The following is a 19,571-nucleotide window of genomic DNA, read 5'->3' on the forward strand; positions in this document are numbered from 1 at the left end:
CGCATCAATCACCCCAGGGTTTAATTGGGATATTGTAATTACTTCGCCACCATGGCCTATTTATTGCCTTACCTCCCTTATCTTACCTCATTCGCACACACCGTATATAGATTTTTTTCTACTGTATTTTTGACTGTATGTTTGTTTATTCCATGTGTAACTCTGTGTATCTGTCGAACTGCTTTGCTTTATTCTTGGCCAGGTTGCAGTTGTAAATGAGAACTTGTTCTCAAATAGCCTATCTGGTTAAATAAAGGTGAACTAAATAACATGGCTAGATCAGATTTGGATATGATTCCCTTTGATGTTGAGTATCTGCTCACAAAGATATTTTCACCGTCAGAGTAGAAAGACTGAAGAGCTTTTGTGAGTTTGTTGGCCAGGAGTACCATAACATTTTAGTACACCACAATGTTCGCTGGCTGTCCATGCTCCCTGCTCTAGAAAGAGTGCTGAAAAGGTATGTGCCATTGGAATCCTTTTTTCTTTCTGAAGACAAATGCCCTGTTGTCCTGTGAACAATGTTCGAAGATCCACTGACTGAACTTTGGCTGGCCTTTGTCCATGGAAACGTGACTGTATTCAGTGACATGATCGAGAGGCTTGGAGGCCAGAACCACTGTGCTGTGGAGTCCGCTGCAATTCTGAGAAACGTTGAGGCAAAATTGACTGCAAGACGTGATGACATCTTCATTCCAGTTTTGGTCAGAGGACTTCTGAGAAAGCTGGAGACATGTCTAAAGAGAGCTTTCTCAAAACATCCCAATCGTTCTTCACTACGGCTGTGAACTACTTGCAAGCATGGGGAAAGCACACAGATAATCTAAAATGTTTACATTGTCTCCTTTTAAAAAGGCAACCTCTACGTGAAGAGATCCAGAAGGCAGCAGTCACACTGCAGGAAAAATGCACCAATGTGACCATCAATGAGGATGCATTGTGTGACGAGGTTACTGGCCTGCAAGAGTTCCTAAAGGGGGGGATCGCTGGAAGAATGGAAAACATCTGGAGACAATGCTTAGTCAGAGATGGAGCACGGTGGTTACCCACTTCAAAGAGAACGACATCCCACACACTAACCTGGCTAGATTAGCGTCTGTTGTCATGTGCTTACCTGGAGGTAATGCACCAGTCGAGAGAGTGTTCTCCCAAATGAATGCTCTATGGACAGCAGCAAGAAATAGGTTCACTGTTCCTACCATCAAGGCTGTGCTTATTGTGAAGACAAACTTCAACCTCCCCTGCCAGGAGTTCATGGAGAAGCTGGCCAAAGACAGAACAATCCTGAAGAAAATACATTCTTCTGAGAAATATACAGATTAGGTTGGTATAAGTATATTATGTAGTTACCAATCTCATCAGCATCTTATTTCTTTATGATGTTGTTAAGTATTTCACGTATACTATTGTCTGTTCTTTCAATTTTGCTCATGTTCTCTTCTGCTCTTATTGTAGCAGGACCACTGAATGGCTGTTCAGATCGGACAGTTCTGTCTTGTCTATAGTGTTTCTGTAGTATAGTTGTTTTCTTTGTCTATCACAATGTGCCTGTTAGACTAAATACATGAAACCGGAATTGTCCCCCTTTTTTATTTAATAGATAATAACATTGGATATTTTAATTATATATTGGCCGCCAAACTGGAAATGTCCCCGGTTTTCATATCAGAAATATGGTCACATTATTTTTAGGAATCAAAGTTTTGAGATAAAAATGATTTAATTAAAAAGTCACAGAGGGCAAGAACCTACTTACGATCATTTTCCAGTTAATATCCATTGCCAGTTTTCAGAATTTAAACACTTTTTTGGAGTTTGAAATTGGCATCCGACATGGAAATTAATAACATTTGAAGTATTCAAAAAAAAGATTTTTGTTCTTATAAAAAATCCCCTAAAAAGGTACATTTTAAGCTCAAATAATGCAAAAAAATAAAAAATGTAATTAAAAAGTTTCCCAGACAGACAAGGATTGTCCTGACTTTCAAGAATCCCTGAGCTAATTTCCTGCTATTATACATTTTGCCATGAGGTTAAGAGAAAGTAATTTTAAAGCTAACTTCCTGTAATAAAAACAATTATGCAAACAGGACAACAAACAATGAGTAATAAGAGCAGAGACTCAAATACAAAGAAATATATTTTTTATTTTTTATTGTTGAATAGAAGATCCAATCTGCTTGAAGAACAGAAATACGCACAGCAATAATACAATATGGGTAAAACCAGACCACAGCCCATGTAGAAATGTCCCACTTCACTAAATTCTCTTGTTCTCTCACTCTTTTGCTTTCTCTTTATCTCACACGACTGCACGCACACACATACACTTCATTCTGTAACGATTTGTCTAAACCCATAGCTTCGTAATCCATCTTCCCCAAAGCTATCTTTCTCAAATAAGATAAAAATACTTTGCATTAGAGAAGTCTCCTGCTACCAATCATTATACCTCCGCTCCGGAGAGGATTGGACATAATGTAAGTAGTTGTCACTAAAACAAACATTCTGTTCTTGATGAAAAGACAGTCATTCGCAGGATCTGCACACACTGGTCCAAATTTCCTTAATAATAATGCATTAGCATCTTAACACTCCCCAAGCAATTAGTCTTGGGTCTGTTTTTAGTACTGGCTATGCCTGTGGGACTACAGTTTGTTGTTGGATGGGGGACTTTGGGAATTTGAAATATGATAGTTGTGAAGGCTCCATATACACCAGTATTGATTGATGAGGGTTATATCATGTCCAGACACATTCTGTTAGAATGTTAATTAAACACAGTTTACCAGGGGATCATCATATTTCAGTTTACAAAAAAAATGTATTATTAACAAAAAAAAGAGCTTATGGTTGACAAGTGGCTGTGCATTCTTCACCTCTTTAATATGGAACCCGATGCACTTTATTTGACATTGTTTTATAATGCCCCAACAGATGCACATCGAGGAGCATGGCAAACTCAATGGATAATCCATCCATTTCACCCGTTTAAGTTCTGGTTTTAGGTGACACATTTGATCCCAATCAGAAGGAAATGAATTGAGCATGAAAGCTCAGAAACAAATGGACGCGCACACACACACTTACAATACACACACTTACACACATGCACACACTCACAGAAGTTTTATTTTGTACAAGTAATAATAAGACAGTGTTTCCTGTTTCCCCTTCAGTGCGAGACCCTCGGTCGGTCTCCTGTTGAGCATCAAGTGTTGTATGGAGGTTGTGGTCAGAAAGGTTCCTGGACAACCTTTGCCAAATATTTCATTCAATTCTGTACATCTCCTTTAGTGTACAGATCACAGTACAACGGGCAAATGAAAATACATCGGAACCAAAGAAACTGGCCTCTTCACACGACATTGACAAAATGGTAAAAACATACAGGTGTAAAAAAACAAAAAAAACACTATGCATCATTTCTATTAAGATATAGCTCTAAACTTTGATTGCAAATGTTAGTAACCTTTCAGCAAATGGATGAGTATGTTATGAAAAAAATTTTTTAAGTCACCATCATGACTTTTATAACTTACAAGTGTCAAACTGTATTTCAAGCCGAGCCAAATAGTCTCTCACATTGGAAAAATATGTATTTCAAATGATCAGAAAGCAATGTTAATAAATAAAAAGATGGCTCGTCGGAAATGTCCAGTACAGGTCATCTCCCATCTCACTGCTTTGTAATTCCTTACAACAACATATTAAGCACATATGTTATTCTGATGGGCCAAGACATCGAAAGGAAAGTAAAACAAGTCTGTTTACTTTGTAAAGGAATTATCCATCGTTTTTCTTTTGCTCCATTGGGAATCTGAGTAGAGACAGTTGTTGCTCCGAGAACTCCAGAGGATGACTCAGGTTTATCATGGGCTTCCAATCACAAAGCCCCGTGACTCAGGTTTATCATGGGCTTCCAATCACAAAGCCCCGTGACTCAGGTTTATCATGGGCTTCCAATCACAAACCTCCATGACCACGGTTTATCATGGGCTTCCAATCACAAACCTCCATGACCACGGTTTATCATGGGCTTCCAATCACAAACCTCCATGACCACGGTTTATCATGGGCTTCCAATCACAAACCTCCATGACCACGGTTTATCATGGGCTTCCAATCACAAAACTCCATGACTCCTGTTTATCATGGGCTTCCAATCACAAACCCCCATGACTCCGGTTTATCATGGGCTTCCAATCACAAACCTCCATGACTCCGGTTTATGACTTCCACAAAGCCCCGTTTTTATCATGGGCTTCCAATCACAAACCCCCATGACTCCGGTTTATCATGGGCTTCCAATCACAAACCTCCATGACTCCGGTTTATCATGGGCATCCAATCACAAACCCCCATGACTCAGGTTTATCATGGGCTTCCAATCACAAAGCCCCGTGACTCAGGTTTATCATGGGCTTCCAATCACAAAGCCCCGTGACTCAGGTTTATCATGGGCTTCCAATCACAAAGCCCCGTGACTCAGGTTTATCATGGGCTCCCAATCAAAGATCTGACCTCTCCACATAGTCCAAGAAGACCAGAAGGAATATGTAATCCAGTAGCGGGAATTGATATCATCTGGTTCGCAACCCACAGCTCGCATCATGCAAAGTCTGTAGTTAAGCCACTGCAGCACCCAATCCTCTGCAACTTTCTTCCTCTCGAGCCATAAGTGCCAAATTTCACCTTTCCTAAACATTCACTCTGATGCAATCTCACCATACCAGACAATGGGGAGATCAGGAAAGTGGGTGGTTGGGGTGGGATGGGATAGGGGCTACCACCTGTTAATTATGTGGTTCATGTAGTCCTCTGTGGGCAGCCTGGCTGTCCCCTCGCCCCCCACACCACCCTCCTCTCTGAGTAAATCACGGGGGTCCAGCCCATGACTCCGAAGTGCCAAGCGGTGCGCCCGTCTCTCCAGCTGCCGAGTGTACTGGTAGCGCTGCTGGAAGAGGTCGCGGGCGTAGTCGTACAGCTGCATGTCCAGGTCGTTGAGCTCCTCGATGCGCGCCACCGTGTCGTTGTCCAAGTCCACTCCGGCCGCCCGCGTGCTGTTGTACTGCACAAAAGGCCGGATGAAGCGCAGTCGGAAGGTGCGCTCGAACAGGAACTGCGTCTTGCGCTGATACTCCGTCAGACCGAAGAAGGCCATGTCGCGCAGGTTCTTCTTGGCCGACTCGAGGAGAAGTTGCGAGCGCCGCTTATCGGGCACCGTGGAGAGGTTGTAGCAGCCCACCAGGCTGAGGTCGGCGAGCATGCGCACCTGCCGGTTGTTGGCCAGGTTGTAGGGGCAGTCCATGAACTGTTGCAGGGTGCAGCCGGACCAGTCCGTACCCTCGTAGCAGGGCGGCAGCTCCTCGGGCGTAGGTGTGCGCCCGTCGCACATGTGGAGGGACGTCTTCCAGGTGGCGCCGCGCTGCACGTGGCGCCACTCACTCAGGTAGCGTGACACAGGGTCCCTCAGCAGGGTGATGTAGTAGAACTTCCTGCAAAACACAACAGAGGAAAACCACTTCGTGAAAATATCAATACAGTGATGTCATACAAAAACATAAATGACTGATGACTGACCATGTTAGCATGATCAAATCTGGTTTTGCTAGCTCTACTCAACATGAGATGAACTATGGAAGCCTTGAAGGATCAACAGTGACCACATAAGATCTCCGTAAGCATTCTACAGACCACTTGAAGTTTTGTCAAAGACTGAAGTGAATTGTGAAGCGCACACCTGTGAAATATATAGTATAAATATACTCTATGGGGGAAAAAAGACAATGGAGAATCAGGGGTACTTTGTGGGTCATCACAAATCACTGCTGTGAATGTTGATATTGATGGCGGTTTTGATATATTGGGGACATTATCGTTGGCGCTTAACCGGATCGTCGCTAACATTCCAGACCTCAAGGATTTACGGTGGGGTCCAGACCAGAGACCTGGATTGAAGCGCACCTTGGAACATAATCATCTCCAGAGAGAAAAAAACATTCCTCTGCATCCGTGTAATCAGAAATACCTGTCGTGTAAAGAGGCCTGACCTCGTCGTGTTATTCTACTGCACCGCAGCCAGGCAACGGGAAATGCATTCCAGCTCCAGGGGACAGTGAACGTATGGATTTCTGTTGGCCAACCATGACCTCACCATCCATACCCCCGCCTGCATAACTCTATTCCCCGTTACATACCAGATGAACAAACCCCTTCAGTATTCCAAACATTAGACTCCACTGTCTGGCCTATACATTGAAATTCAATCTGACTGTGGAAACAGCAGAAGGTCATTGCTTTTCCAAAACAGATCCTGGTAATGTGATTTGAGTTGAGTTGAGTTAGAGAGCCGGAAAGAGGGTCTGGTAATGATTCAGAGTGATCCCTACACTCTTATGTCCATTGGCGGGGTCATAACACAACCTTTAAACAGAGACAGTGGGGACAGTGACGCCAAGTGAAATTCAAATCAACAGTAGAGCCAACCGCTTCTTTGTTTCCACCCCTGGCTGAATTTTGAGAGAGACAGTGAGGCAACAAGGCAGCCATTTTGTGCCAGGTAACTGAGATGGGGAGAAGAGGGGCCCCTTTTTCTATTTTCCCTCCACTCTGAGTCATTTTGACAGGTGCAGGTCAAAAGGTGAGACTAATAGCTTTTTCCATCCCTTCAGGTCTTTGAAGAGTTACTCTGGGACAATTACTCTTCTTATTGTCTCTCAGTGTCCAGTCACGCCCACCCCTGTCATGTATCAGTGTAGTAGTCTTGGTTCAAGACTTCCAGTTTGGAATTCTAGGCCTTTGGGGTATTCGGGATTCTCGGGAAACAAGTGGAAATTCCAGGGTATTTGACTGCATTAGCAAATGATTGTGTAACTAGAGGGATTCGGGTGTGGAAAAGATGACATTCCCATGTTGGGAAACGCAAGAACTGTTTACTTAGTTTAAAGTAGTTCATTCCCTTTAGCATAGAGATGCACAAAACAAAAGCCTCTGAAGTTAAAGTAGCATTCAGCATCCTACCTCACGTCCCTGCCAGGCCCCCTGCTATGACTAGAGAATATAGGAGAGGGAACTAACACGAGGGGGAAAATAAGAGCAGTTTTTTGATGAATAGCTGAGCTGGATTGGGGAGAAGTGAAGTCTGGAGGTGGGTTACATGTGGGAGTTCTGATCTCATTACAAATTAGTGCTCCGCTCAGTCAACATTGCAAGCGAGTTGGAGAGTACGACACGGCAGGATCCCCCTCTGGGGGGGCCTTCACTACACCAGCACACCTGACAGAATGAGATATGATGGGCCTGGAATCAGTGGGTAGAGGGGGAGAGCGTGAGAAAGGGAGTGGGGGGGAGAGAGGGAGGGGGAGAACGTGAGAGAGGGAGTGGGAGAGAACGTGAGAAAGGGAGTGGGGGGAGAACGTGAGAGAGGGAGGGGGAGAACGTGAGAGAGGGAGTGGGAGAGAACGTGAGAGAGGGAGTGGGGGGGGGAGAAAGGGAGTGGGGAGAACGTGAGAAGGGAGTGGGGAGAACGTGAGAGGGAGTGGGGAGAAGATGGAGTGGGGGTGAGAGAGGGAGTGGGGAGAACGTGAGAGAGACGTGAGAGAGGGAGTGGGGAGAACGTGAGAGATGGAGTGGGGGGTGAGAGAGGGAGTGGGGGAGAACGTGAGAGAGGGGGGGAACGTGAGAGAGGGAGTGGGGGAGAACGTGAGAGAGGGAGTGGGGGAGAACGTGAGATGGAGAGAACGTGGAGGAGAACGTGAGAGAGGGAGTGGGGGAGAACGAGTGGGGGTGAGAGAGGGAGTGGGGGAGAACGTGGGGTGAGAGAGGGAGTGGTGGGGGGTGAGGGAGAGTGGGGGAAGAACGTGAGAGAGGGAGTGGGGGGAAAGTGAGAGAGGGAGTGGGGGAGAACGAGTGGGGGTGAGAGAGGGAGTGGAGTGGGGGTGAGAGAGGGAGTGGGGGGAGAAGTGGGGGAGAGATGAGAGAGGGAGTGGGGGGGTGAGGAGGGAGTGGGGGAAGAACGTGAGAGAGGGAGTGGGGGAGAAAGTGAGAGAGGGAGTGGGGAGAACGTGGAGAGAGGGGGGTGGGGGAGGTGTGGGAGAGGGAGAGAGGGAGTGGGGGGTGAGAGAGGGAGTGGGGGAGAGTGGGGGGGGGGGGGATGGGGGGTGAGAGAGGGAGTTGGGGGGGGGGTGAGAGAGGAGTGGGGGGTGAGAGGAGGAGAGAGGGAGTGGGGGGGAGAACGTGAGAGAGATTGGGGGTGAGAGAGGGAGGGTGGGGGGGTGGGGTGGGGGGTGAGAGAGGAGAGAGGGGTGGGGGTGAGAGAGGGAGTGGGGGGGGTGAGAACGGAGTGGGGAGAGAGAAGTGGGGGGGGGTGAGAGGGGAGAACATGAGAGAGGGAGTGGTGGGGAGTGGGGGTGAGAGAGGGAGTGGGGGGGTGAGAGAGGGAGAACGAGTGAGAGAGGGAGTGGGGGTGAGAGAGGGGAACATGAGAGAGGGAGGGGGAGGGGAGGGGGAGTGGGAAAGTGAGAGAGGGGGTGGGGTGAACGTGAGAGAGTGGGGGGGGGGGAGTGGGGTGGAGGGGGGTGAGAGAGGGATGGGGGAGAAGGGAGTGGGGTGGGGTGAGAGAGGGAGTGGGGGTGAGAGAGGGAGAACATGAGAGAGGGAGAACATGAGAGAGGGAGTGGTGGGGGGTGAGAGAGGGAGAACGTGAGAGAGGGAGTGGGGGTGAGAGAGGGAGAACATGAGAGAGGGAGTGGGGAGGGGTGAGAGAGAGGGAGAACATGAGAGAGGGAGTGGGGGGGGTGAGAGGGAGAGAACGTGAGAGAGTGAGTGGTGGGGTGAGAGAGGGAATGAGAGAGGGAGTGGGGGGGGTGAGAGAGGGAGTGGGGTGAGAGAGGGAGAACGTGAGAGAGGGAGTGGTGGGGGTGAGAGAGGGAGTGGGGGGTGAGAGAGGGAGAACGTGAGAGGAGGAGTGGGGGGTGAGAGAGGGAGAACGTGAGAGAGGGAGTGGGGGTGAGAGAGGGAGAACGTGAGAGAGGGAGTGGGGAGGGGTGAGAGAGGGAGAACATGAGAGAGTGAGTGGGTGGGGTGAGAGAGGGAGAACATGAGAGAGTGAGTGGGTGGGGTGAGAGAGGGAGAACGTGAGAGAGGGAGTGGGGGGTGAGAGAGGGAGAACGTGAGAGAGGGAGTGGGGGTGAGAGAGGGAGGGAGACAGTGGGGGGTGAGAGAGGGGGGGTGAGAGAGGGAGTGGGGGGGTGAAAGAGAGAGCTTCCTGACCCAGCCTAGCATAGAGCGCCTCTGTTACAAAGCTGACAAGATGGATGCAGCCTGCTAATACACCCATCCATTATAATACTAGGAGTTTCTCTTGGTGTCTGATCCCTTTTTCTCTAAGAGTTTTCACTAAACACAAAGCTGTTGTATTTAAGTGTGTGTGTCTCTCTATCTCTTGCACACACACACACACACACACACACACACACACACACACACACACACACACACACACGAGCTCTCATTCACTCAGGGGACACACACACACAGCAACTCTGCACCACTGTTGATGGATGGGCCCCACACTGGCAGAATGTATCAGCCGGAAATGCTGACTGTGCTGTTCTAATGGGATAGCAATAACGATCACAATTTTCCAAGAGATTGTTATAGCAAAAACATGACAGCGGCTCACAAGATGAGTTTTAAACACAGATCAGGGAGTATTAACCACACAACCGCCAGCCCAGGTAGCCCAGCCATCACAGCACCTGTATACAGCACAGCACTAGTTAGGAGGATGCCATTCATAACGATGCCACTTGATTGACATCTCATTCATTTAGCAGACGCTCTTATCCAGAGCGACTTACAGGAGCAATAAGTGCCTTGTTCCAGGGCACAGATTTTTCACCTAGCCAGCTGGGGGATTCGAACCAGTGACCATTCGGTTACTGGCCCAACGCTCTTAACCAAGGGGCTACCTGACACCCCAACTGGCAGTATTCAAAGAATATCACGTTGAATCTCTGAGAACATGTATTAATTAGTTATACAGTAATTGTCAATGAAGTCACATACAGGGACAGATTTGGCATTTACATCGAAAAGCACAGGAAAAACTGATCACTGAAAATGGGAAAATATATCCATGTGCTACTTGAACAGATTGATAAAGGTGAACCACAATTAATTGACTGAGGTTGCAGTACCTACAGCTTCCACACGGTGTCTAGAGTCTTGTCATTTCCCTTCGAGTTTTTTCTTGGTCAAACACATGCAGGGCACCGTATCTCCTCAGGTCTAGGACCGGATATTTTCGTTGAGTTTCTAGCCGGACATTTTTCCAGACGGACAGCTAATGATCTTTACATCGCCTCGTGATGAATTTTATCGCTTATTAACGTTTACTAATACCTAAAGTTGCATTACAAACGTATTTCGAAGTGTTTTGTGAAAGTTTATCGTCGACTTTTTGAATTTTAAAAAATGACGTTACGTTTTGAAACGATGTTTTTTTCGTTTATCACACAGTCTACATATAACGATATCTAGGCTTTATATGGACCGATTTAATCGAAATAAAGACCCAAATAGTGTTTATGGGACATCTAGGAGTGCCAACAAAGAAGATGGTGAAAGGTAATGAATGTTTTCTATTTTATTGTGCGGTTTGTGTAACGCCGAAATGCTAATTATTTTGTTTACGTCCCCTGTGGGTCTTTTGGGGTGTTACATGCTATCAGATAATAGCTTCTCATGCTTTCGCCGAAAAGCATTTTAAAAATCTGACTTGTTGCCTGGATTCACAACGAGTGTAGCTTTAATTCGATACCCTGCATGTGTATTTTAATGAACTTTTGAGTTTTAACTAATACTATTAGCATTTAGCGTAGCGCATTTGCATTTCCAGAGCTCTAGTTGGGACGCAAGCGTCCCGAGTAGAAGCAAGAGGTTAACCCAGTCGTTGCATATCAACAGAGGGCAGGTGATAGTTTTAGCATCTGCAGAATATATTTAGGGGACTATTTTCTTCAACACTATTAGTGGATTTGGTTATTTCAGCCACACTCGTTGCTCACAGGTATATAACATCGAGCACACAGCCATGCAATCTCCATAGACAAACATTGGCAGTAAAATAGGCCGTACTTGAAGAGTTCAGTGACTTTCAACGTGCACCGTCATAGGATGCCATCTTTCCATCAAGACAGTTGGTCAAATTTCTACCCTTCTAGAGCTGCCCCGGTCAACTAAGTGCTGTGGAAACTTCCAGGAGCAACAACGGCTCAGCCGCGAAGTGGTAGGCCACACAAGCCCAGAAAGGGATCGCTGAGTGCTGAAGCGCGTAGCGTGTAAAAATAGTCTGTCCTCGGGTGCAACACTCACTGCTGAGTTCTTAACTACCTCTGGACAAGAACTGTGCGTCGGAAGCTTCATGAAATGGGTTTCCATGGCCGAGCAGCCGCACACAAGACTAAGATCACCATGATGCTAACCGTCGGCTGGAGTGGTGTAAAGCTTGCCGCTATTGGACTCTGGAGCAGTGGAAACATGTTCTCTAGAGTGATGAATCACACCAACTGGATGGATGAATCTGGGTTTGGGGGATGCAAGGAGAACGCTACCTGCCCCAATGCATATTTCCAACCTTAAAGTTTGGTGGAGGGGGAATAATGGTGTGGGGCTGTTTTTCATGGTTCGGGCCCTTTAGTTCCAGTGAAGGGAAATCTTAACGCTACAGCATACAATGACATTCTAGACGATTCTGTGCTTCCTACTTTGTGGCAAGGCCCTTTCCTGTTTCAGTATGACAATGCCCCCGTGCACAAAGAGAGGTCCATACAGAAATGGTTTGTCGAGATCGGTGTGAAAGAACTTTACTGGCCTGCACAAAGCCCTGACCTCAACCCCATCGAACACAATCGCCCAACATCAGTGCCTGACCTCACTAATGCTCTTGTGGCTGAATGGACGTCCCCCCAAAAATGTTCCAACATCTAGTGGAAAGCCTTCCCAGAAGAGTGGAGGCTGTTATAGCAGCAAAGGGGGGACCAACTCCATATTAATGTCCATGATTTTGGAATGAGATGTTAGACGAGCAGGTGTTCATACTTGTTTTGGGGTCATGTAGTTCATTCATAAAAGAGCAAAGTTCACCGTATTGTACATGGCTGTGTTACTATTTGTTTATGGTCATTATCAGAGTCCACATGATCCCAGCAATTTGAAAAAGTAGATTGTGCTGAATATCTTAATTCTGGCATCTTTATGGACGTTCGCCACTTATAATTAGCTAACACCGACTCATAGGTTCTTATGTGCTAATAGTAGTCAAACAATCCTCTAACAAACAGACAATCCTCTAACTAACAGACAATCCTCTAACAGACAATCCTCTAACTAACAGACAATCCTCTAACTAACAGACAATCCTCTAACTAACAGACAATCCTCTAACAAACAGACAATCCTCTAACTAACAGACAATCCTCTAACTAACAGACAATCCTCTAACTAACAGACAATCCTCTAACTAACAGACAATCCTCTAACTAACAGACAATCCAGACAATCCTAACTAACAGACAATCCTCTAACTAACAGACAATCCTCTAACTAACAGACAATCCTCTAACTAACAGACAATCCTCTAACTAACAGACAATCCTCTAACTAACAGACAATCCTCTAACTAACAGACAATCCTCTAACTAACAGACAATCCTCTAACTAACAGACAATCCTCTAACTAACAGACAATCCTCTAACTAACAGACAATCCTCTAACAAACAGACAATCCTCTAACTAACAGACAATCCTCTAACAAACAGACAATCCTCTAACTAACAGACAATCCTCTAACTAACAGACAATCCTCTAACTAACAGACAATCCTCTAACTAACAGACAATCCTCTAACTAACAGACAATCCTCTAACTAACAGACAATCCTCTAACTAACAGACAATCCTCTAACTAACAGACAATCCTCTAACTAACAGACAATCCTCTAACTAACAGACAATCCTCTAACAGACAATCCTCTAACTAACAGACAATCTTCTAACAGACAATCCTCTAACTAACAGACAATCCTCTAACTAACAGACAATCCTCTAACTAACAGACAATCCTCTAACTAACAGACAATCCTCTAACTAACAGACAATCCTCTAACTAACAGACAATCCTCTAACAAACAGACAATCCTCTAACAAACAGACAATCCTCTAACTAACAGACAATCCTCTAACTAACAGACAATCCTCTAACTAACAGACAATCCTCTAACAAACAGACAATCCTCTAACAAACAGACAATCCTCTAACAAACAGACAATCCTCTAACAAACAGACAATCCTCTAACTAACAGACAATCCTCTAACTAACAGACAATCCTCTAACTAACAGACAATCCTCTAACAAACAGACAATCCTCTAACAAACAGACAATCCTCTAACTAACAGACAATCCTCTAACTAACAGACAATCCTCTAACAAACAGACAATCCTCTAACAAACAGACAATCCTCTAACAAACAGACAATCCTCTAACAAACAGACAATCCTCTAACAAACAGACAATCCTCTAACTAACAGACAATCCTCTAACTAACAGACAATCCTCTAACAAACAGACAATCCTCTAACAAACAGACAATCCTCTAACAAACAGACAATCCTCTAACAAACAGACAATCCTCTAACAAACAGACAATCCTCTAACTAACAGACAATCCTCTAACAAACAGACAATCCTCTAACTAACAGACAATCCTCTAACTAACAGACAATCCTCTAACAAACAGACAATCCTCTAACAAACAGACAATCCTCTAACAGACAATCCTCTAACAGACAATCCTCTAACAGACAATCCTCTAACTAACAGACAATCCTCTAACAGACAATCCTCTAACTAACAGACAATCCTCTAACAAACAGACAATCCTCTAACTAACAGACAATCCTCTAACTAACAGACAATCCTCTAACTAACAGACAATCCTCTAACTAACAGACAATCCTCTAACTAACAGACAATCCTCTAACTAACAGACAATCCTCTAACAGACACTCCTCTAACTAACAGACAATCATCTAACAAACAGACAATCCTCTAACTAACAGACAATCCTCTAACTAACAGACAATCCTCTAACTAACAGACAATCCTCTAACTAACAGACAATCTTCTAACAGACAATCCTCTAACTAACAGACAATCTTCTAACAGACAATCCTCTAACTAACAGACAATCCTCTAACAAACAGACAATCCTCTAACTAACAGACAATCCTCTAACTAACAGACAATCTTCTAACAGACAATCCTCTAACTAACAGACAATCCTCTAACAGACAATCATCTAACAAACAGACAATCCTCTAACTAACAGACAATCCTCTAACTAACAGACAATCCTCTAACTAACAGACAATCTTCTAACAGACAATCCTCTAACTAACAGACAATCTTCTAACAGACAATCCTCTAACTAACAGACAATCCTCTAACTAACAGACAATCCTCTAACTAACAGACAATCCTCTAACTAACAGACAATCCTCTAACTAACAGACAACAACTAACAGACAATCCTCTAACTAACAGACAATCCTCTAACTAACAGACAATCCTCTAACTAACAGACAATCCTCTAACTAACAGACAATCCTCTAACTAACAGACAATCCTCTAACTAACAGACAATCCTCTAACAAACAGACAATCCTCTAACTAACAGACAATCCTCTAACTAACAGACAATCCTCTAACTAACAGACAATCCTCTAACAGACAATCCTCTAACTAACAGACAATCCTCTAACTAACAGACAATCCTCTAACTAACAGACAATCTTCTAACAGACAATCCTCTAACTAACAGACAATCCTCTAACTAACAGACAATCCTCTAACTAACAGACAATCCTCTAACTAACAGACAATCCTCTAACAAACAGACAATCCTCTAACAAACAGACAATCCTCTAACTAACAGACAATCCTCTAACTAACAGACAATCCTCTAACTAACAGACAATCCTCTAACTAACAGACAATCCTCTAACAGACAATCCTCTAACAGACAATCCTCTAACAGACAATCCTCTAACAGACAATCCTCTAACTAACAGACAATCCTCTAACTAACAGACAATCCTCTAACTAACAGACAATCCTCTAACTAACAGACAATCCTCTAACTAACAGACAATCCTCTAACAAACAGACAATCCTCTAACTAACAGACAATCCTCTAACTAACAGACAATCCTCTAACTAACAGACAATCCTCTAACTAACAGACAATCCTCTAACTAACAGACAATCCTCTAACTAACAGACAATCCTCTAACTAACAGACAATCTTCTAACAGACAATCCTCTAACTAACAGACAATCCTCTAACTAACAGACAATCTTCTAACAGACAATCCTCTAACTAACAGACAATCCTCTAACAACAGACAATCCTCTAACTAACAGACAATCCTCTAACTAACAGACAATCCTCTAACTAACAGACAATCCCCTAACTAACAGACAATCCTCTAACTAACAGACAATCCTCTAACTAACAGACAATCCTCTAACAGACAATCCTCTAACTAACAGACAATCCTCTAACTAACAGACAATCCTCTAACAAACAGACAATCCTCTAACTAACAGACAACCCTCTAACTAACAGACAATCCTCTAACTAACAGACAATCCTCTAACAGACAATCCTCTAACTAACAGACAATCCTCTAACTAACAGACAATCTTCTAACAGACAATCCTCTAACTAACAGACAATCTTCTAACTAACAGACAATCTTCTAACAGATAATCCTCTAACTAACAGACAATCCTCTAACTAACAGACAATCCTCTAACAGACAATCCTCTAACAAACAGACAATCCTCTAACAAACAGACAATCCTCTAACTAACAGACAATCCTCTAACTAACAGACAATCCTCTAACTAACAGACAATCCTCTAACTAACAGACAGTCCTCTAACTAACAGACAATCCTCTAACTAACAGACAATCCTCTAACTAACAGACAATCCTCTAACAGACAATCCTCTAACTAACAGACAATCCTCTAACAGACAATCATCTAACAAACAGACAATCCTCTAACAGACAATCCTCTAACTAACAGACAATCCTCTAACAGACAATCATCTAACAAACAGACAATCTTCTAACAGACAATCCTCTAACAAACAGACAATCCTCTAACTAACAGACAATCCTCTAACTAACAGACAATCTTCTAACAGACAATCCTCTAACTAACAGACAATCTTCTAACTAACAGACAATCTTCTAACAGACAATCCTCTAACTAACAGACAATCCTCTAACTAACAGACAATCCTCTAACAGACAATCCTCTAACTAACAGACAATCCTCTAACTAACAGACAATCCTCTAACAAACAGACAATCCTCTAACTAACAGACAATCCTCTAACTAACAGACAATCCTCTAACTAACAGACAATCCTCTAACAGACAATCCTCTAACTAACAGACAATCCTCTAACTAACAGACAATCCTCTAACTAACAGACAATCCTCTAACTAACAGACAATCCTCTAACAAACAGACAATCCTCTAACTAACAGACAATCCTCTAACAGACAATCCTCTAACTAACAGACAATCCTCTAACTAACAGACAATCCTCTAACTAACAGACAATCTTCTAACTAACAGACAATCCTCTAACTAACAGACAATCCTCTAACTAACAGACAATCCTCTAACAAACAGACAATCCTCTAACAAACAGACAATCCTCTAACAAACAGACAATCCTCTAACAAACAGACAATCCTCTAACAAACAGACAATCCTCTAACTAACAGACAATCCTCTAACAGACAATCCTCTAACTAACAGACAATCCTCTAACTAACAGACAATCCTCTAACTAACAGACAATCTTCTAACAGACAATCCTCTAACTAACAGACAATCCTCTAACTAACAGACAATCCTCTAACAAACAGACAATCCTCTAACTAACAGACAATCCTCTAACTAACAGACAATCCTCTAACTAACAGACAATCCTCTAACAAACAGACCATCCTCTAACTAACAGACAATCCTCTAACTAACAGACAATCCTATAACAAACAGACAATCCTCTAACTAACAGACAATCCTCTAACTAACAGACAATCCTCTAACTAACAGACAATCCTCTAACTAACAGACAATCCTCTAACAACAGACAATCCTCTAACTAACAGACAATCCTCTAACTAACAGACAATCCTCTAACTAACAGACAATCCTCTAACAACAGACAATCCTCTAACAAACAGACAATCCTCTAACTAACAGACAATCCTCTAACTAACAGACAATCCTCTAACAACAGACAATCCTCTAACAAACAGACAATCCTCTAACAAACAGACAATCCTCTAACAAACAGACAATCCTCTAACTAACAGACAATCCTCTAACAACAGACAATCCTCTAACAACAGACAATCCTCTAACAGACAATCCTCTAACAGACAATCCTCTAACTAACAGACAATCCTCTAACTAACAGACAATCCTCTAACTAACAGACAATCCTCTAACTAACAGACAATCCTCTAACTAACAGACAATCCTCTAACTAACAGACAATCCTCTAACAAACAGACAATCCTCTAACTAACAGACAATCCTCTAACTAACAGACAATCCTCTAACTAACAGACAATCCTCTAACAAACAGACAATCCTCTAACTAACAGACAATCCTATAACTAACAGACAATCCTCTAACTAACAGACAATCCTCTAACTAACAGACAATCCTCTAACAAACAGACAATCCTCTAACTAACAGACAATCTTCTAACAGACAATCCTCTAACTAACAGACAATCCTCTAACAGACAATCCTCTAACAGACAGACAATCCTCTAACTAACAGACAATCCTCTAACTAACAGACAATCCTCTAACTAACAGACAATCCTCTAACTAACAGACAATCCTCTAACTAACAGACAATCCTCTAACTAACAGACAATCCTCTAACAAACAGACAATCCTCTAACTAACAGACAATCCTCTAACTAACAGACAATCCTCTAACAAACAGACAATCCTCTAACTAACAGACAATCCTCTAACAAACAGACAACCCTCTAACTAACAGACAACCCTCTAACTAACAGACAATCCACTAACTAACAGACAATCCTCTAACAAACAGACAATCCTCTAACAAACAGACAATCCTCTAACAAACAGACAATCCTCTAACAAACAGACAATCCTCTAACAAACAGACAATCCTCTAACTAACAGACAATCCTCTAACAGACAATCCTCTAACAGACAATCCTCTAACTAACAGACAATCCTCTAACTAACAGACAATCCTCTAACTAACAGACAATCCTCTAACTAACAGACAATCCTCTAACTAACAGACAATCCTCTAACTAACAGACAATCCTCTAACAAACAGACAATCCTCTAACTAACAGACAATCCTCTAACAGACAATCCTCTAACTAACAGACAATCCTCTAACTAACAGACAATCCTCTAACTAACAGACAATCCTCTAACAAACAGACAATCCTCTAACTAACAGACAATCCTCTAACTAACAGACAATCCTCTAACTAACAGACAATCCTCTAACAAACAGACAATCCTCTAACTAACAGACAATCCTCTAACAAACAGACAATCCTCTAACTAACAGACAATCCTCTAACTAACCGACAATCTTCTAACAGACAATCCTCTAACTAACAGACAATCCTCTAACTAACAGACAATCCTCTAACTAACAGACAATCCTCTAACAAACAGACAATCCTCTAACTAACAGACAATCCTCTAACTAACAGACAATCCTCTAACTAACAGACAATCCTCTAACTAACAGACAATCCTCTAACTAACAGACAATCCTCTAACAAACAGACAATCCTCTAACAAACAGACAATCCTCTAACTAACAGACAATCCTCTAACTAACAGACAATCCTCTAACAAACAGACAATCCTCTAACAAACAGACAATCCTCTAACAAACAGACAATCCTCTAACAAACAGACAATCCTCTAACAAACAGACAATCCTCTAACTAACAGACAATCCTCTAACAGACAATCCTCTAACTAACAGACAATCCTCTAACTAACAGACAATCCTCTAACTAACAGACAATCCTCTAACTAACAGACAATCCTCTAACTAACAGACAATCCTCTAACTAACAGACAATCCTCTAACAAACAGACAATCCTCTAACAAACAGACAATCCTCTAACAAACAGACAATCCTCTAACAAACAGACAATCCTCTAACAAACAGACAATCCTCTAACTAACAGACAATCCTCTAACTAACAGACAATCCTCTAACTAACAGACAATCCTCTAACAGACAATCCTCTAACTAACAGACAATCCTCTAACAGACAATCCTCTAACAGACAATCCTCTAACAGACAATCCTCTAACAGACAATCCTCTAACAGACAATCCTCTAACTAACAGACAATCCTCTAACTAACAGACAATCCTCTAACAA

At 43.1% G+C, this 19,571-nt stretch overlaps 1 protein-coding gene across 1 annotated transcript in view; it reads right to left on the minus strand.

The window, feature by feature from the left end:
* Window positions 1-4,259: 4,259 nt before the first annotated feature.
* The window catches only part of LOC115104893 (heparan-sulfate 6-O-sulfotransferase 1-B-like), a 127,510-nt gene continuing 112,198 nt past the window's right edge, over window positions 4,260-19,571 (minus strand). Inside the window, exon 2 of the mRNA XM_029626280.2 lies at window positions 4,260-5,498. Coding sequence (XP_029482140.1) covers window positions 4,787-5,498 — 712 coding nt within the window. The 3' untranslated portion in view covers window positions 4,260-4,786. The remainder of the gene's footprint in view (window positions 5,499-19,571) is intronic.

The sequence above is a fragment of the Oncorhynchus nerka genome, linkage group LG22 (genome assembly GCF_034236695.1).
Source record: "Oncorhynchus nerka isolate Pitt River linkage group LG22, Oner_Uvic_2.0, whole genome shotgun sequence".
Classification (NCBI taxonomy): domain Eukaryota; kingdom Metazoa; phylum Chordata; class Actinopteri; order Salmoniformes; family Salmonidae; genus Oncorhynchus; species Oncorhynchus nerka.